The 23,557-nt window shown below is 40.1% G+C and overlaps 11 protein-coding genes across 11 annotated transcripts; 4 read left to right on the forward strand and 7 right to left on the reverse strand.

Moving 5' to 3' along the window:
- Positions 1-88: 88 nt before the first annotated feature.
- On the forward strand, positions 89-1,141 carry PDR16 (phosphatidylinositol transporter; the record flags this gene model as incomplete). Its single annotated transcript, XM_002497827.1, has 1 exon — positions 89-1,141. One exon carries the CDS (start codon positions 89-91, stop codon positions 1,139-1,141), a length of 1,053 nt encoding a protein of 350 aa, XP_002497872.1.
- Positions 1,142-1,222: 81 nt separating this feature from the next.
- On the reverse strand, positions 1,223-2,107 carry CSL4 (exosome non-catalytic core subunit CSL4; the record flags this gene model as incomplete). The annotated part of the gene is made up of 1 exon (XM_002497828.1): positions 1,223-2,107. One exon carries the CDS (start codon positions 2,105-2,107, stop codon positions 1,223-1,225), a length of 885 nt encoding a protein of 294 aa, XP_002497873.1.
- A 272-nt stretch (positions 2,108-2,379) lies between these two features.
- Positions 2,380-5,805, reverse strand: BNI4 (Bni4p; the record flags this gene model as incomplete). Its single annotated transcript, XM_002497829.1, has 1 exon — positions 2,380-5,805. The coding sequence occupies one exon, from the start codon at positions 5,803-5,805 to the stop codon at positions 2,380-2,382; it is 3,426 nt and encodes a 1,141-aa protein (XP_002497874.1).
- A 391-nt stretch (positions 5,806-6,196) lies between these two features.
- ZYRO0F15532g (uncharacterized protein) lies at positions 6,197-7,564 on the reverse strand (the record flags this gene model as incomplete). The annotated part of the gene is made up of 1 exon (XM_002497830.1): positions 6,197-7,564. One exon carries the CDS (start codon positions 7,562-7,564, stop codon positions 6,197-6,199), a length of 1,368 nt encoding a protein of 455 aa, XP_002497875.1.
- Positions 7,565-8,247: 683 nt separating this feature from the next.
- On the reverse strand, positions 8,248-11,208 carry SIN4 (Sin4p; the record flags this gene model as incomplete). The annotated part of the gene is made up of 1 exon (XM_002497831.1): positions 8,248-11,208. The coding sequence occupies one exon, from the start codon at positions 11,206-11,208 to the stop codon at positions 8,248-8,250; it is 2,961 nt and encodes a 986-aa protein (XP_002497876.1).
- A 262-nt stretch (positions 11,209-11,470) lies between these two features.
- Positions 11,471-12,838, reverse strand: YTP1 (Ytp1p; the record flags this gene model as incomplete). The annotated part of the gene is made up of 1 exon (XM_002497832.1): positions 11,471-12,838. The coding sequence occupies one exon, from the start codon at positions 12,836-12,838 to the stop codon at positions 11,471-11,473; it is 1,368 nt and encodes a 455-aa protein (XP_002497877.1).
- A 264-nt stretch (positions 12,839-13,102) lies between these two features.
- On the reverse strand, positions 13,103-15,475 carry KEX2 (kexin KEX2; the record flags this gene model as incomplete). Its single annotated transcript, XM_002497833.1, has 1 exon — positions 13,103-15,475. One exon carries the CDS (start codon positions 15,473-15,475, stop codon positions 13,103-13,105), a length of 2,373 nt encoding a protein of 790 aa, XP_002497878.1.
- Positions 15,476-15,733: 258 nt separating this feature from the next.
- Positions 15,734-17,104, reverse strand: LAP3 (bleomycin hydrolase; the record flags this gene model as incomplete). Its single annotated transcript, XM_002497834.1, has 1 exon — positions 15,734-17,104. The coding sequence occupies one exon, from the start codon at positions 17,102-17,104 to the stop codon at positions 15,734-15,736; it is 1,371 nt and encodes a 456-aa protein (XP_002497879.1).
- A 158-nt stretch (positions 17,105-17,262) lies between these two features.
- On the forward strand, positions 17,263-18,717 carry NAR1 (iron-sulfur cluster assembly protein NAR1; the record flags this gene model as incomplete). Its single annotated transcript, XM_002497835.1, has 1 exon — positions 17,263-18,717. One exon carries the CDS (start codon positions 17,263-17,265, stop codon positions 18,715-18,717), a length of 1,455 nt encoding a protein of 484 aa, XP_002497880.1.
- Positions 18,718-20,252: 1,535 nt separating this feature from the next.
- Positions 20,253-21,374, forward strand: ZYRO0F15664g (uncharacterized protein; the record flags this gene model as incomplete). Its single annotated transcript, XM_002497836.1, has 1 exon — positions 20,253-21,374. One exon carries the CDS (start codon positions 20,253-20,255, stop codon positions 21,372-21,374), a length of 1,122 nt encoding a protein of 373 aa, XP_002497881.1.
- A 574-nt stretch (positions 21,375-21,948) lies between these two features.
- Positions 21,949-23,490, forward strand: ZWF1 (glucose-6-phosphate dehydrogenase; the record flags this gene model as incomplete). The annotated part of the gene is made up of 1 exon (XM_002497837.1): positions 21,949-23,490. The coding sequence occupies one exon, from the start codon at positions 21,949-21,951 to the stop codon at positions 23,488-23,490; it is 1,542 nt and encodes a 513-aa protein (XP_002497882.1).
- Positions 23,491-23,557: the final 67 nt, after the last annotated feature.

The raw sequence follows: 23,557 nt of genomic DNA on the forward strand, positions 1-23,557 counted from the left end.
TGTCTCTTATAATTGATACCAGCTACTTTACCCTCGTTTCTTCGAGAATTTAAGAGCACATATATTGTTTTGAGTCTTAACCATCAATATGTTCAGCAAGTTAAAGAGATCAAATAAGAAGGAATCCAGTGTCCCTGCTGAGAAGCTGGTCAAGATAGAAAAACCTATTACGGATTTACCGGAATCTATTCATCCTCCCAAGGAGAAAAAATTGACTGATGAGCAGGAAAAAATGTATGTGGAGGTCTTAAACTATTTCAGGGATCCTGAACTTAAGATTGCATGTGAGGAAAAATCAAAAGGTGACGCAGAAAAGGATAAAGAACCACTAAATGACTGTGAAAAGGCTTGGTTGAGTAGGGAGTGTATCTTACGTTATTTGAGAGCCACTAAGTGGGTGCAGAAGGAGGCCATTCAAAGAATTGAAGGTTCAATTGCATGGAGAAGAGGGTTTGGCATTAGTCACATGGGTGAAGAAAACGGTGATGAATTGAAAAGTGATTATGTCGCCATTGAGAATGAAACTGGTAAACAGGTGGTATTAGGTTATGAAAATGATGCTCGTCCAATTTTGTATTTGAAACCTGGTAGACAGAATACGAAAACCTCACGTAGACAGGTTCAACATTTGGTTTTCATGCTAGAAAGGGTTATCGATTTTATGCCAATAGGACAAGATTCTCTTGCACTTTTGATAGATTTTAAAGATTATTCGGACGTTCCTAAAGTACAAGGAAATTCAAAGATTCCACCAATCGGTGTGGGTAAAGAAGTTCTGCACATTCTACAGACTCATTATCCTGAAAGGTTGGGTAAAGCACTTTTGACTAATATCCCATGGTTGGCATGGACATTTTTGAAGTTGATTCATCCATTTATCGATCCAATGACCCGTGAAAAATTAGTTTTCGATCAACCTTTCCCCAATTACGTCCCTGTGGATCAATTGGATAAAAATTACGACGGTCACCTAGATTTCACTTATAAACAAGAAGTATATTGGCCAGCTCTAATCAAGGATGCTCAAGATAAAAGAGAACACTATTTGAAAAGATTTCAAAAATTCGGTAGTGTGATCGGTCTAAGTGAATATGATTTAAGAGGCACTGGTGACAAATTGATTTACCCACCCCCAAAATAAATTACCGCTTAAACGCTGCTGTATATAACAAATGGTTTTATTTTCTCCTTTTTATATAGTTCATTGTAATGGGACGCTACTCTATTCAAATGGTTGTGCACACTTACGCCTCTCGGTAGCACCTGTTGTTGGGTAAGTCATTGTTTGCCAATCAATGGCATACATTAACCCTGCGGCTCCATTAGCGGCTCTGGCGAAAACAACACCTAATTCATTCTTAGCAGTTGTTAGATAGTAATTTGTACCGTCACCAAGTGACAATACTTGAGCTCTAACGATATCACCTGGTTTATAACTCTCAATCATCTTTACGCTATCTCTTTCAGTGGCTCTAACGTCTTGGGATCTAATGATACCTCTAAATGTTTCACCTAAATCTGAGGATGCTTGGGACACAGAGAACGTAACGGCACCAGAACCACCACCGGCTGCCACTACACCGGATCCATTACTTCCAACTCCACTGTCTTTTGGTACAGGACGATTTTCAACAGCTAATATTTCAACGTTAGCCCTTTGAGGTGATATTCTTGTAACTCTAGCTAGAACAATGTCGTTTTCCTTCGGTAGGTTATTGGCAAAATCTTCTTTAACTTTGACATCTTGTACTAATTGTTCATTTTGTAATACAGATAATTTAATCGATTTAGTCAATCTTTCTGAAGATGATGATGATGATGGTGGTGGTGATGATGAACTTTCCTCTGTTGATGTTTCTTCATTTTCGTTCTTCTCATTCGATTCTATAATTTCAGCCTTCAGACGACCTAATAGAGTAGCTGTCAATGCCTTGATATTCCTACCTTGAAATTTATAATCTATCATTTCAGAACCTTGACCACATATAAACTTATAGACAACTTCTGTACCATCTTGGTGCCTTATATCATATTCTGGACAGATTAGATATCCGGGAAAAACGACATCTGGTAAGTTGAACTCTTTTATAAGATCAGCCGCAACCATATTGAACTGCTTGTACCTTTCCTTTAAAGAGACGTTGATGACACTAATGCTTTTACTTATCTCATCTCATACTGATGCTCATCTCTAATGAAATTTTTTATCATCATGTGATCAAGAACCATAACTCTTCGGCCAAGTTGAAGATTATATACCAAGTATAATAAAGTATCCAAAAAACCGTTAAAATTATATAACTATTAATATTCAGCTGCTCGAAAAATTACTATTATGATCATTAGTGGACATCTCTATTTGTTGGGACCATTCTCCGTTTAAAAGAAATGAGTATAACATCTCGATGCTTCGTGAATTTCCATTTCACTTTTTATTTCATTCAGTTCAGCCTTTATCATCTGTGCTAACTGCGGCGTCAACATATTACAAGTTGCAAGCTCCGGTCTTCTATCGTATTGTTCCAGATTATAAGTATCGTAAAGCACAATCTTGGAAGAAAAATTGACTCTAGCATTTGGTTGGACGGGGCTCTCAGAATCTAGTTTTTCCGACGCACCCACTGATGAATTGAATAATGATGGTTCATAAGCATTTTGGTTTAACGAAGGAGCATTTAGTCCTTTGAATGACATCGATATGGGTCGATGATTAGATTGTTGATCGGAAATGTGAGCTGTATTGGTCAAAATATCTCTAAAACTATGTCTTTCTCTTTGAGTTTCGTCATGATCATCATGTAAGGGCTCGAAAACTTGGAAACTGGAATTTGGACTTGTGCTTCTAATCTCATCTAACAAATCGTTAGGAATATCGGTAAATGATTCCATGGGCCCCTGAAACTGTTGCTCCGCAAACATTTCATTGTCTGTTGGTGCATAGTGCGCTTTATTGTTAATTAATTGTACACCAATATTTTCTCCAAACACATCACTATTAGGGGTCTGCTCTTTGGATGGCTTAACAATATTCTCGTTATTGTTACTATTTTGATTTACACTGTTGCTAACTTCTTCATTGGTGGTGTCATTTTGCTCGGGTTGAAATCCCGCGCCTGATGAGAATGTTGGTTTCGCGTTGGTAATCCGTCTTGGAGAATCTTGTTTCAAGTCGGGGGTGTATTCTTCATTGGCATTAGCAGTAGTATTGGCATTGGGTGGTACCTCGAGATCTAAATTGAACCCATCACCAAAATTGATCAAACTGGCAAATTCCATCATTTCTGGCGTAAACTCTTGAACATCCTCCGCTGTCTGGGGCTGTTGTTGATGTTCCTCGTGGCTACTTTCTTCATAAGTGAACCCGTGGTCCTCATTATCGGCCTTAGGCACGCGTACAATATCATTAATTTCATCGTTATATTTCTCACCGTCGTCTTCATCTTCATCGTCATCGTCTTCATCTAAAAGGACCAATCGATTAAACTTACCTTCAATGGATCCCATAGATTCCCCTTGAGGTGAAAGCGTAATTTGTGGAATATTTCTAGGGTTTTCCTCATCAAATGGCGTAGCTTCAATTCTTTCATCAAAATTCGAAGGCGGTATTGACTCGAATCTACCGTTTCTTAGAATGCTTCCTGTAGGTGACTTGGTTAAATCTGGTGTTGAAATCACGGCAGGAGATGCCTCCGTGACGTACATGCCTTCATTTTGTGCATTCACAGACAACGTATCTGTGAGAGATCTTCTATGAGATCTGTTTGATTTAACAGATCTTGAACGTTCCAATGAAACAATTGAATCCACTTCGTGTTTGTCGAGAGACTTGGGGAATAGTGCTTCACCCGCATCGTGTTTTACAAGGAAGGGCAGCATTGGTTTAGGCAAATCTTTAACTAAGGGATCATTAAAGTGAGTATCCTCTAAAGGTTCGACTTGTTCAGGGAGAAACTCTTCATTTTGCGCATACTCATCTCTCCACGAACTTCCCTCGAGTTTTGTGGGCTCTTCCTGCATATAAAAAGTGTCTTCTAGATGTGAGCCGCGAGGTTGGGAAGCGCTCAACTGAGATCCATCAAAAGTGGAATATTGTAGTTGTCGTGAATCTTGTAATTGTCGCTGAGATTCAGATTCATCCCAAGGATCTGATCTTGACTTTTCTACATCACTTTCATTTGATGCGTATGGTTCCCTCTTCACTGACGAGAAAGAACTTGATTCCTTACTAATGGCATCCAATTGGCTTTCCTTCTTTGGTGGGGTATTTGACGATAAAAGTGCCAAATCTTCTTTATCCTTATTTTTTCTGAAACTACTAAAGATTGTATTAGTACTATGGGATTTCTTTGTTAGTTTTTCTGGAGTGGAAGGTGAAGTCATACTAGCACCTGAATTCAAAGTAGTCGGAGAGGGCATAAAAGTAGAATGGCGCTTATTCGTCTGTTTGCTTTTATTTGGTGTAGTTTCTTTGGAATTTTTCTTCTTGAATAAAGAGAAGATAGATCTTTTCTTTTGAGATTGAGGTTGAGGTTGTTGTGACGATGATTGGCCCAAAACAGGTCCAGCTGACACAGCTCTCTGCTGCGTGGAAGAATTGGTTGGTGTAGTTCTTGAGCTCCGTAAATTCTTCCTTTTGGGTTGTATCTCTAATTTCTCCTGGAAATTATTCTTTTCAAATTCGGCCTTATCCAAATTATCGTTAGACCTCTGGGTTCCAATATTATCCATGGTACGAGCTCTTTGGTGGGTACGTCTGATGTCATAAGCTGGTCCTCCTAAAGTACTTGTTCTTGAACGCGTCCGAGTTCTATCTTCGTTCGCATTTGATAACCCTGCATCAACCGTATTAGCCTCAGTCGGTTGTTGCAGATCAAGTGCACTAGCACTAGATGGATTTTTCGTATACATAGGTGGTGGATCTTCAAACGATGATTGTTCTAAGAAGCTTAGTGAGGAGTGACTTCGTTGTCTTACGCTTGATGCTTGTTCCTCCATATGATTTGTTTCCAATTCAGTTGTAGAATTAGATCTAGGTTCAAATTCTGGAAACTCTAACATACTTAGCCGTCTGTTACTTCTTGCAGGTGTGCCCACTTTTGATTCCAATTCGGGTTCTTCCTGTATGCTCGGCTGTATCTGGAAAATCGGATCTTGCTGTCCTCTTGAAGGTTGATAATCCGTTAGGAAAGGATTATTACTATGAGCATTATTTCGATTCACGGGAGGGTTTACTTTGGGGGTAGATAGGAAATCTGGTTGTTCATAAACAGATAAATTGTTCATTTGTGGAATACTTGGATAAGCAATTGAATCTGTATCATTAATATCGATTAGATTTGGTGAATCTATCTGTAAAAGTCTACCATTAGTATTAGATTGTGGATTTCCGTCTTCTTCTTCTTCTTCTTCTTCTTCTTCTAAGATCGATTCATCTATAACCCTATTCAACCTTGCCTTCTCTTCAGCTTGCTTTGACTTCTCATTAAGAATTCCTGCTAACGCGCTTAATGAAGGTGAATTCTTCATTTGCATTGTACTAATTTCCTTCTCTTTTTCTCTTTTGGCATCGCATCTCACGCTACCTACTGAACTTTCTTCCGCATCCAATTGAGGTTCTCCAAACTCATCACTAGACTGCATAGAAGCTGCTAAACTTTGGTCTGAGGGATCTTTGATAATTAGCGAATTTCTAAAATTCTTGGCATGATCTAAAGTATTCATGGAAATCGATGAGTAAAAATCCGAATTCATCAGATGAGCACCATCATCATAGTTACCATGACCTTTCATAGACATATGAGCCATGGCTTTTCTTCCGAATTGTATTTTTCTTTCTGGTTAAACCTAAAATTGTCAGTGAGTTCTCTAAAGTACAATGTTCATCTCACTTCTGAGCTGTCACCTCACTGCTTCTAATTCCTTTTAAACTACGACAAGTTATACTTAGTTGCATCTAAATTACAATACTTCTCTTCTGCATTAAGGAAAGGTTTCGTGTTCGTGTTCTTTCTACCTTTCTCTCGTTACCTTGTCCCTACAACTTGACGCGTCGCGTGCTTTGAATCTGTTTCCTTGCCTGTATCCGGAGGGTAATTGAAATGCTAATTTTGGCGGTTGTACGCCGAATAACACTATAAAAGTTCGTATCGGCAGTATTACTATGATTAGTACTAATATTACGAAGAGCATTATTTTATTACATTATTACACAGTCCTTATTAGAAGCAGAACCCATTGGTTTGGCAAAACTCCTTCTCGCCTCGGGTTTTTTCTGAGGAGCCTTCTTGCCAGGGGACAATGTAGGTTTTTTTGTAGGAGATGATGCGGCTGTAGTCGCAAAGCTGTTCCCCCAAAATGGAGCGGGTGCTGGGTTGTAATTGTGGTTCTTTATTGGAGTTGGTAAAGACTCATGTATAGATGGGTTTTCTGTTGGTAAATCTTCGAATTGTGAATTGTGAGAAGCAGTTTCAAGTTCGTCCTTAGCACTTAACATGCTACCACTGCCTAACGAACGTTGATCGAATTGACCTCCTTTTTTGAAACCGATGACCGTCTTCGGTGTATGCTCGACTAGATTCGGAATCGGTAATTCCAAGGCATCTTCGTCCAGCCGCACATGTAAAATGGGATCTATACCGAATTGCAGGATACTATTAGCCAAATAGGAATATAATTTCGACCATGCATCTTCCAGTTCAACGGTACAATGAACACCGAATCTATCCTGTAGAGTTCTCAAAAATGCAACACCCATTAGTTCAAAATGAGGTGGCTCAATACCAAGAATTCTGGAGTGTCTTTTACCCAACCCATTGAGAAAAGTTTCCAACACTTGCAAATTCTCCAAATTGCTAATGGCAGCCGTTAGCACACCTGCAAACGCAACAGCCTGATGCTTTGTGGAAGGGAACATTTGTTCTAAAGATGGTTCCATCGACAATAGATTTGCGTAGAATTGTGAACAAAATAACGAACTAGTAAATGCATTCGATCTGACACCAGTCATTGGCTCCACCACATGATTACTGTTCAAAGAACCTTGTCTTGAATGTGCAGTAAATCTACCCATCTTTTGTGGGCTATTTACGCTCATGTTCAGTGGAGGTTTCATCAACGCCTTATTTTGAGTCTGCTTAATTTTTGAATATGCCGCAATATTATTTGTAGAATCATCGTTCAAAATCATTGCCCAAGAATCCCTAATCAAATTCCTTTCCCTTGGATTTAGCTTTAGAACAATTCTATATCTTACGCTTTGCACCAAACTTGACCGTGAGGTTGCACTTGACATTCTAGACAGAGTGTATACATCCGAATGCTCACTGAATTGACTAGCTGATCTATTACTACTCATTTCCTCTAGATTACCAGGATATGCTGGCTTCCCATAGCTATTGTTTTCTAAGTTTTGGGCATGTGACCCTCTTTTCTGACTTGAAGCCCATGATGAACGTGTACCCACATCAACATCACCAACGTTAATAGACTCGAAATCGCTGGGAATGAACTCGAGCTGCGACTCATCAGGCGGACTGTAAAAACTTGACTTTGCCAAACTACTCATGACTTAATATTGTTCCAACTCACGGATGACTTGCAAACGTAAGAGAGGCAAAGGACTCTTAAAAACTACTCCACATATTAGTACGAGAACTCAAAGGGACCAATGAAAAAAAATTCTTTAATCGCAGCCATACATCTTTCGTTCGGTATCACAATAGTCGTCATTACTCTGAAATCTTTTTTCTTTTTCTTTTTCTCCTTTGTAGGTTCGTGTGCTTCGAGACAAAGTGATTTACGCGCTGTGGACATTTTTTTCTCCATATTTTTCCGATTCAGAAAAAAAATATGGCCTTTTTTCTCCATTGAGGTAAAAAGGCAATAGGGCATTCTTAGCAATGGGGCATGAAAAGTCTAAATGGGCTGAAAATACCAACGATTCTCGCATTGAAACAACCATGGGTAGGTTCAACAGCGACGGATTGGTCCCGAACGGTAAAAGTAGTAAAAATAATAGCAAGAGTAGTAGAAGAAACGATATTCGGATAGAAATTGATAAAGACTCAGTTAGGACTCAGTTAGGACTCATAGACGCTCATTAACGCATTTCGATGCACATGCAGAATAATTCGGGGAATAAATTTCCGTGTCTATACTATATTAGTTCTGTTAAAATTACTGATTGGGTAAAACTGCTTCCTTCCTTTCTTTCTCGTCGTCACTGCTGTGACGAAATCCTGCTCCTATTTAATCATTTAGTTCGTAGAGAAATCCCGAACATATGCAAATCCTAGTGTACATAGTTGGCCATCTTTTGGTTTGTATGCTTGTGGGAACTATAGTTTTGTTAGGTGAAATGATGTAGCCGGCTCTCGTAACGCATCCGCATCTGCAGCATCTTTTCAATTTCCCGTCGGACAATTCTTCTGGGGTGAAGTGATCGAAAGATATAGTATCGAACTTCACTTGACAAAAAGATCTAGATGACTTGAGATCGTCTGGCAATTCATCAGTATCTACTACTAAGCCTTCGTCAATTGGTTGAAGTAATTTTAGCAGTTGAGGGTTGAAGAACTCACCGTGAGAAATTCTCAATTCACTGGTATCCGTGAAATACACAGAAGTTGCGTTAACATGAGAAATTACTGCATTGTTGGAATAGGCTAGTAGGAAATCTCCCATCTTGTGAACATCGGAGGGAATTTCAGCTTTAACTAATAATGAAGGTTCTCTTAAAGTGGATGGTTGTTGTTCGTTGAAGGCCGAAAACTTGTTATTAACATCCACTAAGAAAGTCTCGAATTTCTCAAAATTAACTGGTGATTCTCCAAGGACCATCTTTAAAAATTTAGAGGATTCGTTCAAAACTGGGTACGAAGTCTCTGGAAATTTAGTTACAATTTGGGTCACTTTTTTAATTTCATTGAGAATGGAAAGTATTAAAGTGCGCGGCATTCTAGCCCCGAATACTCCTAGGACTAGTGTATTAGATTTATCCTGGGGATCATTAATCAATAAGATTACTTCTTGTATCAGATATGTGACAAATTTAACAAACCATTTCGCGATCGGGATTAAAGAATGCACCAAATCTTGCTTGGAGAACGAGGTTTGGAATGCTTTACTGTTTGATTGTTGTAGTGAACTATTACTCAATTGTTCAACGGCAAAGTGTAGATTACGCGAAACCCCGTTGAAGGCAAATAATACGTTCCTTAATGACATTATCACTCTGGCCATTTCATAAACGTTACTCTTGGTGAAAGTACATCCTAATTCCAATTGTAAGAGCATCGTCTTTTGAATGGGTCTACTAGAAATCATTTTATCCATGATTTCCTTCGGAGCATCTGGAGTCACGTTGAAGAAAGAGTAGATACATGATATTAATGTTGTGATGAAATTTCTAGCTCTTTCTTCATCGAGTTGTGTTAGTCTTACTACATGAGTCTTGCATGCAATCGATAAATCTTCTGATGATAATTGCCTATGCGTACTGGCAACAAATCCAAATGCCAAAGTCGTGGCATTGGAAGCATCGGAATTCACATCGTTATAGTCTTTATCTTGTATGGCGTAGAACCTTGGATTATTTTTCTTTGCCAATTTTACAATAACACCACCCATGGATGGTGAGATTCTCAACCATTCGATGGCGGCAGAAGGTGGTACTTTGGGGAATTGTAAACCTGCACTTAAGACAGAAGTTATCATATCACGGAATTTACCCTGTTTACTTTGGTTCTGTAACCTTTCACTTTCAGGTTTCCAATCGTTTTGGTTATAGGTCACTATGGACCCATCTTGGAAATAAAAAGATGCAAGCCCATCGAGCATCTCTGAAGTCATAGAAATCACTCTGTTGGGAAATGTTATCGATCCAGTCTGTAGAAGACTGAAATGTTTCGATCGCAGCGGTTGGTTTGTAGAGCTGCCGCTGTCGGAAGAAAATGATGCCGATTTCAAGATGTTAACGAAATCGGGCCCTAACTGAGTTTGTACCAACCTGAACCGCTTCAAAAGAGAATTTTTAGTACCAAAAACATTATAGACAAGTAAAATCTCTGGATATGGATTCTTCTCCACTGAACTCTTGGATAAAACATGGAGGTGAGCTAATTCGAGGACTCTACCTTCATCATCTAGTGCATCTGGTACAACGTCCAAAATGTGAGAAATTTTTAATGAGGGATCATTTAAAGTTGTTGGTGTTGTAGCATTGACGTTCCAATTGATATGAAGTTTGTAAAATGATAATCTTTTGAAATATTTGGAATAAGTGGAAATTAGCATACATTGATCATCATTGATTGGTGTAATCTTAGCACATTTTAACCAATCCAATTCCTTGGTTCTCTGATTTTGTGAATTTTGTAGTTGTAAAGTGATTTTTTTATGATCTTTGGAGTTGGAAAATTGATACCAAAAATCTATCTGGCCATTTTTTCTCACTGCCATACATGCATATTTCATGAAAGGTGGATGGAAAACACCAAATGGTGGGATTTGTTGAGCCTTATTCCTGTGAGTATTAGAACTTACATCAAAAACACAGAATTGGGAACAGATAACAGGTTTGGAAGAACTCAACCAGTGAAAATTTAAAATCGTCGTATGGTACTCTTTTTTTGTCTGCTTTCTCTCCATTTTACCTAATGATGACGATGACGTAGATGATGGGGTGGTTGTCATTACAGTAGTAGGGCGTAAAGGAACAAGTTGATTGTGAATCTTGTAAACGTTATCTTGGAACAACATGGTCAATTTCTCAATAGTAGATGGGCCCTCTGGACTTTGACCTGAGATCAGCATTGTCATATTACCTAACTCATCACACACTGCTAACATATCACCTGGGAGACTGAACCAATTGTTCCAATGTACAGATGACACGTTGTAAAAGAATCCATGGGAATGCTTATCACTATTCCCACCACTTGTGAGCGATGGTGTTTGACCAGAGACGCTACCATGACGGACTCCATTACCACTAGTATGGCCGCTATTGCTACCAAGTCCATTCACAGCACCATTTTCATGTAATTGAGGATGAATAATGTATCTTTGTACCGGATGAAACCTCCAATTTGTTCCGTTGATGGTCTCAAGGAATGTAATGCAAAGATTTCCTTCGGGAGACTTTGAGTCACCATAGGCAATTAAGCCGGTCTTTGACCATGATACTAGGTCCTGCCCAATGCTATTCATCGAACCTTATGAGTTCCCTTTTAGTCTCTTGTACTGTTTTCGAACCTTTGACGGTAAATCATGATTAGTTTTTAACTTTCCGTTCGATTTTGTCGAAGATTCCGTTGAGCGCCAAGTTAGAAAGTTGACTATTAAGGATTCAAACAGAATTATAAAGAATCTACATTGAAGCTTTTATAAATTTCTTAGGGTCTATACATTATGTGCAATGAGGATTTGTGAAGCCATTTTTATCATGAAGGATTTGTCACTTCAGTCTCCTTTAGGTTTCAAGGCGTCCAGGCTCCACAGAATCACTTTGTTGTTCTTCTTGAATGGCATCATCTAATTCAAATTCAGTCTCAGGATGCACGTTAGCTATACTTGAATATCCATAAAATAAACCGTCTTCTGTAGCTCGTACCAGGTGCAAATAAAATTCCAGACATATTAAAATCCACAAGTAAACCATAAACGAACCTGAAATTAACAGCAAACTATAGGAGCTATACCCAGCTTTGAATCTTAGTACCAATTCTAATTGTTCTTCAGTGGCTCCCATAAACAAGACACCAGAGCATACGAGACAAAATGGTGGTAAATATTGGAAGGATTGAATCTTATCCAATGTTCTTCTATCTTTTAAGAGGAATGCGATTTCCACAATTCTGAGAGCACCACCAAACATGAGTACAATACCAAATAAGAAGTGGACCTTAGTACTTATAACCAAGGATTGGGTGTGCTGTGACATGGCCCAACCAGTAAAGACTATTATCAAACTGGGTATAAAGGTACGTCTACCGCCTCTGCTCAAAAAAATACCAAGCAATCCACCACTCCACCATAGAACACCCATAGCGGTATGTTCATACTCACTCATCTTCCAGCTTTTACCCCATCTATGTTCAGTGAAGGTGTTGACGATCCCCCAAATGCACATAATCCAACTATCGATGTGGTCTTGAGTATATGAGGTCTTGGCATTTCTAATCCATGGGATCACGAGAACTAGGGTATAGATGAATCCATAGAGGATGAAGGATGATCCCATAATACCATGAGCAATACACTGACCAGTATGTTGTTCACGGCAGAATCCAAACATGGCTACCGGTGATATACAGACTTTGACCCATCCCGCTAAAATACTGGCAAATGAAAGTGCACGATGTACATATGCAAGTTTAGACTCACCCGTACGGCTAACAAATGCCTGTAATTTCTTGTTTTTAATGAGTACACTAGTTCCACTTGCCAGGCCACCAAAAAAAATAGCAGTCCAAACCAATAGGGCTAAAACCCATGCAGTACCTCTAGAAGTCCTATTTTCGATACCATTGTTATCATTAAACCTAAAAATGGCAGCTTCTAAGATAGCATAAATACCACAAACCGATTGGAATACGACTGCAGAGTAAATCTTACCTGCAAACGTCAGACATGTCACTACCGATGGCAGTAGCAGCAGGAATAAAACTGTACATATCCAATGGAATGATCTTGGACCTGCAGATTGAATGTCAGGACTAGTTAAACCTTCCAGATTATCTGGATTCATATCACCATGGGCCCGTACTGCATTGACGAGCGCCAATGACACAAGTAGGTATCTTAGCCTCCACAGCAAACTCATATTGAGCTGATACATCTGCAAAGATGACGAAAAGCCTTGGAATATAAAACTATCTAGTAGATTTCCACAACTGTGAAAGTTCTATTGTTATATAAACAGGCCATGTTTAAGCTTCTTCGGGCGTTCCAACACGCGTACACCCCTCGCAAGTGTGTAATAGGCGGCTGTAAGAGGATCTGACTGGATCCAAAGTGTCAAAAAGTATCTTGGAAATATGTATATTAGAAGTATAAAAATATGAGTTCTCTATTTTCTCACATATTCCATGCAAAATATCTATCAGCTTTTGGGTGTGTGACTGTCACCCTCAGGTGGAGCATCATTCAGAGCTTCTTGTGATCCGCTTTGCTCTGTTGCCACTGGTTCATCTCCCTCCTGTTCATCAGTAGCAGCAACGTAATCATCGTCAGAGACGTCAAAATCGAAATCTTCGACATCACCAGTATCTAGCATACGACTGTTAGTAGCTAAACTGTTATCCATGGTAGATTCATAGTCAGAATCTGTGTCAATGATGTCGAATTCGTAAGTCTCAGCCCTTGATCTTCGTATTCTTCTTCTTGATCTTAAAAACACTGTAAAATACAGGACCAAAAACACTGCACCTGCAGCAAATAAGGCCAGGAAATAGTGCATTGCCTGTGTAGGTGGGAAAATACGAGTACGCGAACCTTCGAAATTAGAATCAGATGTTGTCATTGCAGCGGACGAGGATGGAGCTGTAGTAGTAGCAGTAGTAGGTGTTTGGGTAGTACTGGTATGAGCAGATTCATGAGTGGATGCAGTTGATGGTATTGGGGAAGTGCTTGTTGAAGGTGCAGCAGTGGATTCACTTGGTTCAGAGTCCAGTTCTTTATCATTACCAAATTTGAAAGGAACAGCCTTTGAAGCATCTATTGATTCACCAAATAGTTTTAGACGCCAGTTGTTAAAAGTTACTAGCCTACCATCTTGTTTAGTATTGACACGTAACTGCCAATCACCAACAGCGTTTTCACCCCAATGGGCCACAGACATGAAACTCCATTCCTTGAAGCCCTCATTGGAATTGTCATATTTACGTACCACACCTAAATTGGAGACTATACCTGAAGGTGAAATTAAGTCAATTGTAGTAGCACCACGTAAATCAGTATCCACATCTACAGTTACAATAATGTGTTCAACTCTTTTGAAATTAGCATTTTTCAAATCTTTCTCTTTAATGGTGAAATGGGATCTCAATTCATGTGAGGTCTCATTGGTATTTTGATTTACAGATTGGGTTTTTGTATAGTACCAAGCTTGTGGGTTAACGTTTTTCCAAGTGGTTGCCATCTTTGCCATGGCGTAAGCATCAATTTTACCATATCCATATTTGTGGGAATATCTTCTACCAAGAGCACCTTGTTGCCATTCACCATCATTATCGTTGATCTCCCTTGCAGATAAAACAGATAGATATTGAACATCTCTCCAAGTCAAATTAGGGTTTGCTTCTAGAATCAATGCATAAATACCGGCGGCTAAAGGTGCAGCAGCCGAAGTACCCCCATGAGTTTCTGAACATTGACCTTTAATATCAGTAGTATGGATAAATTCACCACTACCTGAAGAGTAGGTAGTTACCATCAGAGCAGAGCAACTTTCAGAATAGGAAGGATGTAATCCCTTATGATCTAGGGCCCCCACTGTAATGGAATAGATGGAATTCGTATAGCCATCGTAGTTACAGTTATCACCGAATGCACCACCGTTACCACTTGCAAATACGTAGAGGGCTCCTTTTTTGTCTCTTCCTTCTTGGACACCTTTCACAAGAGCTTTTCTAACCAAGTCTGTTGGACCTTGTAAATGTCTACCATCATCTGCCGGCCCCCAAGAACACGAATAGATATCGTTGATATCCAAACCGTAAATTAGAGATGCAGCTTCTTGTTCAGCAGTGATTTCACCACTAAGAATTCTAATTCCTGACAATTTAGCATTGAACGCTACACCGACAGCACAAAAATCGTTAGGAACAGCCGCAATTTCACCTGCACAACGGGTACCATGGTAATCATCATCTAATCTTGGTTTAGGTAACTTAGTATTATCATTAAAATCCCATGAACCTTCTTTACAGAAATTATCTTTCAAATCTTCACTCTCATAATCTAATCCATCATCTACAATAGCAGCTACCACGCCATGACCGGTAATATTTTCATACCAAAGTCCTGTGGCATTGACATCATTCCCCGGATAGTTGGTATTTATTAAATGCCATTGTTTTTCAAACAAAGGATCATGAATATTTAATTTTAATTCAGCTTCCTTCAAAGGAGTCATACTTGAGTCTATGGGAGTTCTCTTGTACAACCGATGCGGTAGCAATTCTTCATGAGAGATAATATTATCATCTGTATTTAATTCTCTTTTAACATTACCATTATCATTATCATCATCATTGTTCTTTAATGTGGAGAAAACTATGTGAGAATCCAATCCACGCACAGCATGCTCAAATTTCCAGTGTGGATACTTTTCCTGCAGTTCAGCTAAACTCAACTCACTTTCAATGGCAAAGTACCTACGCAGTTCATGGTCCTTTGTGGGTACCTGTTGTGAATATCCCCCACAAGCCATGTAAACCGTAGCAAGCAGCCCCGTAATTGTGCTTACTTTCATCTTTTATGCATTAAAACACAACCACAGTTCTTAAGCTATCTTCTTTGCAATGTGAACTAAAGCGCTAATTGAGTTCTAATGCAATCTTTAGCTATATTCCTCTCTAAATGTTAACACTTGTCTTCAATTGCGTATGTTGTTTTCTCAATTGTTGTTGTTTTCCTTCCATTTTCCTCGACGCCCTGGGCCGAAATAAACGTTGATCTGTTTGTACAATATTATGATGATTAGTTACATAGAATAAAAAAAAAAGGCTATTTATTCTGCTAATGCTCCCATTGGATCCCATAATGGTAGTAAAATTGGTTTTTCTTGTTCATTGTGGAATTTTTCTGCTAATTCTTGTGGCAATTGGTCGACATCAACGACGATTTGGAAGGAGTATTGTTCAAAATACTCTTGAGTCATAACGTATGACCCTTCCTTACCCGAGTCCTTACCCCAAGAATTTTCCACACGGTAACGAAGTGGCTTTCCCGTTGATTCATCTACATGGACACCAGTGATCAACATTGCATGTGTCATTAAAGATTCTCCATAACGAATACGAGCTTCCTTGGATTGGTTCAAATGGTAACCGATGGCGTCGTAGTTCCATGATTGCAAATCCATGATACCGAATTTTTTATTCATATAACGAGGGGTGTGTGATCCAAAGAAAACGGCTTTGTTGTTCTTGATACAATCGACTACTAATTGTGATAAAGTGTCATTCTCCAAATTCAAATATCTCACTTTCTCACCTCCTAGAACGTTACCCAAACGATCAATTTCGATGATACTACCGAACTCGTGGCGGGGATCGTTGATTAATGAAACTGGTTTTGTATCGTCCAACTGAGCATATTCCTTAGCAAAGTTCAATGGAGTCGTCTTAATAGTATGCAACTTCTTATCCTTGTCTGAATAGGTCCAGGTAAATTCCTCATCAGGTTGCACTGGTGGTAGATCCATGAAAAGAGTGAAAATTTCAAACAATTCACGTTGCATGGAAGTCAATTTTTCTGCTGTATCTTCATCCTTAGAAGATGGTTCACGGAGTTGTTGTGCAAATTCACGTAATTTGGAAGTCAATAGAGAATTCCATTTACTTGATGCAATGGTCGAGTAAGGCAAATCACCGTAGATATCCTTTGGAATTAAACCATACTTGCGAACCAAATTGAGAAACATACTGTACTGACCACCATCTTCAGTGGGGGACTTCAATAAGTGTTGAACCAACCTTGAATCCACAGGTTCTTCACGGGTTTGTACAATCTGATCCAAAAAATAATTGGCCTTTTCTAATTTATCATAGAAGAAGAGGTATGACTGTGATAATTCAAATTCCTTTAGATTCAGTTTTTGAATTACGTTGAGTCTTAATTGATTGGTAGCTGCAAACAACCAGCAACGTCCTGAAGATCTTTGATTGGTAACTGGTAACTGATCTACTGTAACTTGATGATTGAACGAGCGATTTTCTAATTCTTGTAGACGACTACGGTTCAAAAGTGCTTCATCTGCATTGCAATTCTTAAGCACAGTGGCTGCTAGTCGGTGAGCGCGGTCTTGCTTGAGCTCTTTGTCCCAATGGGTCAGGTTACGGATATTTAGACTGGACATTGTACGTGTCAATGGGGTCATAATATTCAGGAGTCTTCTTTTAATATCTTAGTAATGTATGTACCTTTATACCTATATATATATATATATATTTGCGAGAAATTGACAACCGTCGCTTTGTCATATCGACATTTCAAACTACTTGCAACCAACATCATTTTAGCAGTAGTATCAAAGAAATGAGTGCAAAACTTTCTGAAGAAGATTTGAACGATTATATTGCGCCTGGACCCATCTGTATTAATCCTGCTGGTAGTTCATCCTCTAACAAGGCTGCTTCTAATGCAAACGGGACGCCTTCTGATGAATTAGAGGTAGGACAAGAATCAAGTGAGCCTGAGAAAGTCTCTATATCACTACAGGACTGTCTGGCATGTGCAGGATGTATTACATCAAGTGAAGAAGTTTTACTCAGTAAGCAGAGTCATACCGTTTTCCTTGATGCCTGGAAGCAACTACAGGGATCTTCTAAAATTTTAGTTATTAGCGTTGCTCCCCAGTGTAGACTATCTTTGGCTCAGTACTTTGGGTTGTCTCTACCACAAATGGATAAGGCACTTTTAAATATATTTGCCAGCGTCTTACACTGTCGATATGCTGTCGGTACGGAATTAGGTAGAGTTATTGCCATCCAACATACGAATGAACATTTGTTTAAATTAAAAAAACAACAGAGTATTAACAACGATGGGAATACAAAGAGAGGCACACCACGTCTTTGTAGTGTATGTCCAGGGTTTGTCCTATATGCTGAAAAGACGAGGCCGGAATTGGTACCGCTATTATTAAATGTCAAATCACCTCAGCAAGTGACCGGTTCTTTATTGAAACAGACGTTACCACCAGAACAAGAAATTTATCATTTATCGCTTATGCCCTGTTTTGACAAAAAATTGGAGGCTTCAAGACCTGATGCCGTGGAAGAAGGTGTTGATTGCGTTTTAACACCAAGAGAATTTTTGGCCATTATGCAAGAGCTACAAATCGATATAAAGGATCATTTAAATGTTGATTTAGCGGCTTCTGCACACGAGTTATCACCACCAGGTTGGGACCCGCAGGTGCACTGGGCTTCTAATGCCGGTAGCAGTTCAGGTGGTTATGCGTTCCAATACGCTAGGTATCTGCAATCATTAAATCCAGGTTCACAAATACACATTTTAAATGGTCGTAATGGTGACGTTCGTGAATATCGTGTGACGGCTTCAGATGATCAGCAAAAGGTCTTTGGATCGACAAGTGAACTATATGGATTTCGTAACATTCAAAACATGGTGAGGAAACTCAAGGGTGCACAAAGAGGCGGACGTGTCGTAGTGCGTAAACGTGGTGCTAACAAGGGTGATTCTGCTCAAAATGGTGCTACTATGCAAGCTGATCCCTATGAAGGAGAATTCATAGAAGTAATGGCATGTCCTGGGGGTTGTATCAACGGTGGTGGTCTACTAAGTGGTGAAAGCAGCGTTAAGCGTAGAGCCACTGCTCAAGTTCTAGATGAAAGGTATGAGAAGGAGTTCGTAGAATTAGACCCCTTGAACTTACCTTTGGGATCTGCATCAGAGAAATCTTACGAATACGAGTTCCATGCAATTGAAAAGAGTACAAATGTAGTATCGATGAGCAGTGAGTGGTGATTGAAATTATTAATTGTATAGTAAATGGTATTTATGGGAGTTTGGATTTTATGTTTTGTAAATAATGGCAAGTTTTTGAACCCTTTGAGTTGTACTGTAGAAAAACCAACTATACTGCTGAAGCTTGGAACCATTTATAATAATTTATCAAGGTGGTAGTATGTCCACAAGACATACGACTTTTACTTACAATGTCCATTACAGAATTTCTAGTCTGCGTTATTATCAGGCCGAGTCATTAGCCCATTTGAAAACCTAGAGGTCTTCGATCCTCTTGGATGACTTTCTCTTCCGAGTATTAAGAATATGCAGAAGTAGAACAAGACCAAAGCAGACTGACATATATATATATATAGGATGTAAGACAGAGCACAGTCTGGAATCACACGATAGCCGCCGAAACCGGGCGGAGAGGATTAGGGGTGCATAGGCAGGGTAACACTATCAAAGGCGTGTATACAAGTTTATATTACCGCTGACTTTCCACTGATCTCACACATTCTAACTGTAAAGAACATTAGATGTGAGGTGGAGAGTAGACACGAAAGGATGTTTAAGCAGGATTTCCCCTAGATAATAGCTGATATCGGTGGATGACTTCTAGCCGTCTAAGGTTCAAGATAGATCCTGAAAGCCATTTCCTCGAAGTAGGGCCGTGGTCTTGCGATGTATTCTCCCATAAAGCAGTAAATAAATTTCTTTTGAGAAAAGATGGTGAAGCTCATAAGACAGATGTAAGCAAGAAAAATGAACTGTTTGAAGGATGTTAAGAGCTTCCAATCTGTTGAGAAGAAGCTCGGTATGTTAATGGAAGAATAGCTCTTAGTCACGTAGTAACCGTCCTGACATTCCACACATTAAATTTCATCAGAGTAACATAAACATATAATCCAACGGCTATGAAAACTTACCAATTTCCTAGAAATCGATCGAATTGACTGCCCAGTAAATAAACGATCTAGATAATTATGTGTTTATCGCTCATCTTTTACTTATTTTTAAGTCATCAAGTGCCAAGCCTTAATGTTACATGCCAAGACAAGCGGAAAATGTTTTCCTTGTAAGGAAATACATTCCGATGACCACAGTTGCTCGAAGTCCTTCACTGTAAGAATGACCTTATTGTGTTCATAGAACTTTTAATCACTTACGTGCCTTCTGTTAAAGGTAATCCTTTTCCGAGGAAAATGTCTTTTTTTCTGACGGGTGGACACCTCCAGCACGTAGTTAAGCTCTAACAGGCCGTTGAGCTTTTACACACTTACTGAAGCAGCAAAACTCCCGAGCATCTCATTGGCAATGATGAACCGCCGGTAAGCTTTAGCACACTTACTGGACCAGCAACAGTCCCGAGCATCTCAACGGCACTTATATCAAACCGTCAAGAAATAGCCCACTTATTGAAGCAGCAGTACCTCCCAGCATCTCATTGGCAATCATATATATATGTGTGTATGGGACGATGAACGATCAAATCGTCTCTGAAAAATATTCTTCATACTGACCACCACAACAAAGTAAACCGAACTATTATAATGGTTGATCTAGCAACTCTACTACTTCATGGTGACGACGAGCACAACAGGGTGACCGACGTGGCACCACCAATTAATGTGGCATCTACATTTCGCTACGACAACGATAACTTGGTTCCCTGGAGGGATATAACCAACCTCGACTGTCTGGATGAATATCCAGTGTACTCGAGAGAGGGCCATCCTAACGGTGTTAGATTGGAAGCTTTGTTCTCTCGTTTTCTCGGCGGACACGCAGTTTGCTACTCGTGTGGTCTTGGTGGATTTTTGAGTGCCATGGTTCATTTCAATCCAAAGAGAGTGTTTATGGATCAATGCTATCATGGTGTCCAGGGCATTGTGGGTATTATGAAGCGTAACTACGGCGTAGAGAGATATGGCCTTGCCGACATCGAGAAGCATGCTCAAAAGGGTGATATCGTTCACGTGGAGACCCCAATCAATCCATTTGGTACTTCTCTAGATATAAGCGAATTAGCTCGTCGTGCTCATGCCAAGGGTGCTTTATTGATGGTGGATTCAACTTTTGCACCACCTCCACTGCAAAATGCTTGGGATTTCGGTGCTGATATGATCATGCATTCTGCCACTAAATATTTCGGCGGTCATTCTGATTTGTTGAGTGGTGTTCTAGTCGTCAAGGATAAGGAAACAGCTAGTAAATTGAAAGAGGATAGAATTTGTTTGGGTTCCAACATTTCCAACTTGGACAGTTACCTGCTTTTAAGATCATTGAGGACTTACGATTTGAGAATCAAAAGACAATCTGAAAGTGCTACTAAGATTGTCCAGTACTTGAATGATCACAAGAACGATTTCCCTGCACTTGACAAGCTGTACCATTCCTCTTTGCAAAGCGACGATTTTGTCAAGAAACAGTTGAGCGGCGGCTACGGTCCTGTATTTTCTTTAACCTTGAAGACGGAAGAGCAGTGCAAGAAATTCTGCAGCTCTCTGAAACTTTTCCAACATGCAACTTCCCTCGGTGGTGTAGAATCTCTAGTCGAGTGGAGAGCTATGTGTGATTCAGATATCGATCAGTGTCTTGTTAGAGTCTCTATAGGATGTGAATCTGCAGAGGACTTGACCAATGACTTGACCACTGTTCTATCTCAACTATAAGAGAATTTCGAAGTTTTTTCATTTTTTTTTGTTTGATAAGCTGGCGGCTAATATCACTATTTAATACTACGCCAAGTGTATAATACTATAATACGATAGCCGTATATTCTGTTGTTCGAGACCAATGTCCCTCTTTATGCTGCGTGTGAAGAAGGGGGGACAAGGGAGCGCATTGATTCGCCCAACAATAGCTTTTCGCCACCCATGACAAAAAAAAAAAAAAATGAAGTCCGCTCTGCCTATTATCACTCAACCCCTCCTCCCACGATAGGCAAGCTGCGTGTGCCTGAGGATTACAAAAGGTGTCTTGGGGGAGACCAGTAATCTCGCTATAGGGCCGGTTTAGGGCATTGGCACGACGGGCATCGCGGACTCCCAACAGTCCCTCCCTCTCTGTCATGAACCGTTGCTCTCTCGTTCGCTTACAAATTATAGGGGGGTCTCTACGCGATCGGCAGGGTGGACTTTCTAGGGGTGCCGCACATATAAAAGCACAGTGCCAAATTTCAAATTTCCGAAGCCACACCGAGGTATCTTCAAGTAGAACAAAGATCCCCCCCTCTGCTCCCCAAACATGTCTGTTAAGTACGCTAAGGACACATCAATTGTCGTATTTGGCGCCTCTGGTGATCTTGCCAAGAAGAAGACTTTTCCAGCCCTTTTCGGCCTTTTCAGAGAGGGCCATTTAGACGCAACTACCAGAATCTATGGTTATGCCCGTTCTAAATTGACCAAAGAAGAGCTAAAAGAAAGAATCCTGCCAAACCTAAAGAGACCATCTGGTGCTGAAGGTGACGCTAAGGTCCACAAATTCTTTACCATGTTGCATTACGTTCACGGTCCTTACGACACCCCTGAAGGTTACGTTAAGCTAAAAGAAGTTATTGAGCAACACGAGGAGGAAGTCGGCGTTAAGGAACCTCACCGTTTGTTCTACTTCGCTTTGCCACCAGGCGTTTTCTTGTCTGTGGCAACGGAGATTAAGAAAAACCTTTACGTCCCTAACGGTGGTACGAGACTAATCGTGGAGAAGCCATTCGGACATGACTTGAAGAGTTCTAGAGAATTACAAGAGAACTTGGCACCTTTGTTCTCCGAAGACGAAATATATAGAATCGACCACTATTTGGGGAAGGAGCTTGTAAAAAACCTATTGGTGCTTAGATTTGGCAACACTGTCCTCAACGCTGCATGGAACAAGGAGAATCTCCAAAGCATTGTCATCTCTTTCAAGGAGCCATTCGGTACCGAGGGCCGTGGTGGTTACTTCGACTCTATCGGTATAATCAGGGATATTATGCAAAACCACCTTCTGCAGGTGCTCACTCTAGTTACCATGGAGCGTCCGGTGTCGTTTGACGCGGAGTCGGTCCGTGACGAAAAAGTTAAGGTACTAAAGGCATTTGCCCCAATCGATCACAAGGACTTGTTGGTCGGTCAATATGCCAAGTCTGCCGACGGTTCCAAACCAGGTTACAAGGATGATGAGACTGTCGACCCTAAGTCCAAGCAATTGACTTTTGCAGCCCTACCTTTCAGAATCAACAACGAACGTTGGGATGGTGTTCCAATCATCATGAGAGCTGGTAAGGCCCTAAACGAAGGTAAGGTCGAGATCAGATTGCAATACAAAGACGTCGCTTCTGGCGTGTTCCAGGACATTCCCCAAAACGAGTTGGTCATCAGAATCCAACCAGACCCAGCTGTCTACATGAAGTTCAATGCCAAGACCCCAGGTCTATCCAACGTCGCTCAAGTGACAGACTTGGACTTGACCTACTCTAGTAGATACAAGGACTTCTGGATCCCTGAAGCTTACGAAGTGTTGATTAAAGATGCTCTAGAAGGTGACCACTCCAACTTTGTCAGAGACGATGAGTTGGACGTCAGTTGGAAGTTGTTCACTCCATTGCTAGAATATTTGGAAGGTCCTGAGGCACCACCTCCAGCCGAATATCCTTATGGTTCTAGGGGCCCACCTGGCTTGAGAGAATACATGGAAAAGCATGGTTACACCATTGCAGAGCAACACAACCATCCTTACACTTGGCCAGTTACTTCTCCAGGATCTAAGGAACGCGTTAGAAGGGCAAGCTACGCTGGCAAACGCTGGTAAGTTGTGTATTAGTTTTATGATCATATCCCGCGCATGAGAGTTTTATAAAGTATATAAGTAAATCAAA

Source organism: Zygosaccharomyces rouxii (genome assembly GCF_000026365.1).
Source record: "Zygosaccharomyces rouxii strain CBS732 chromosome F complete sequence".
NCBI lineage: Eukaryota > Fungi > Ascomycota > Saccharomycetes > Saccharomycetales > Saccharomycetaceae > Zygosaccharomyces > Zygosaccharomyces rouxii.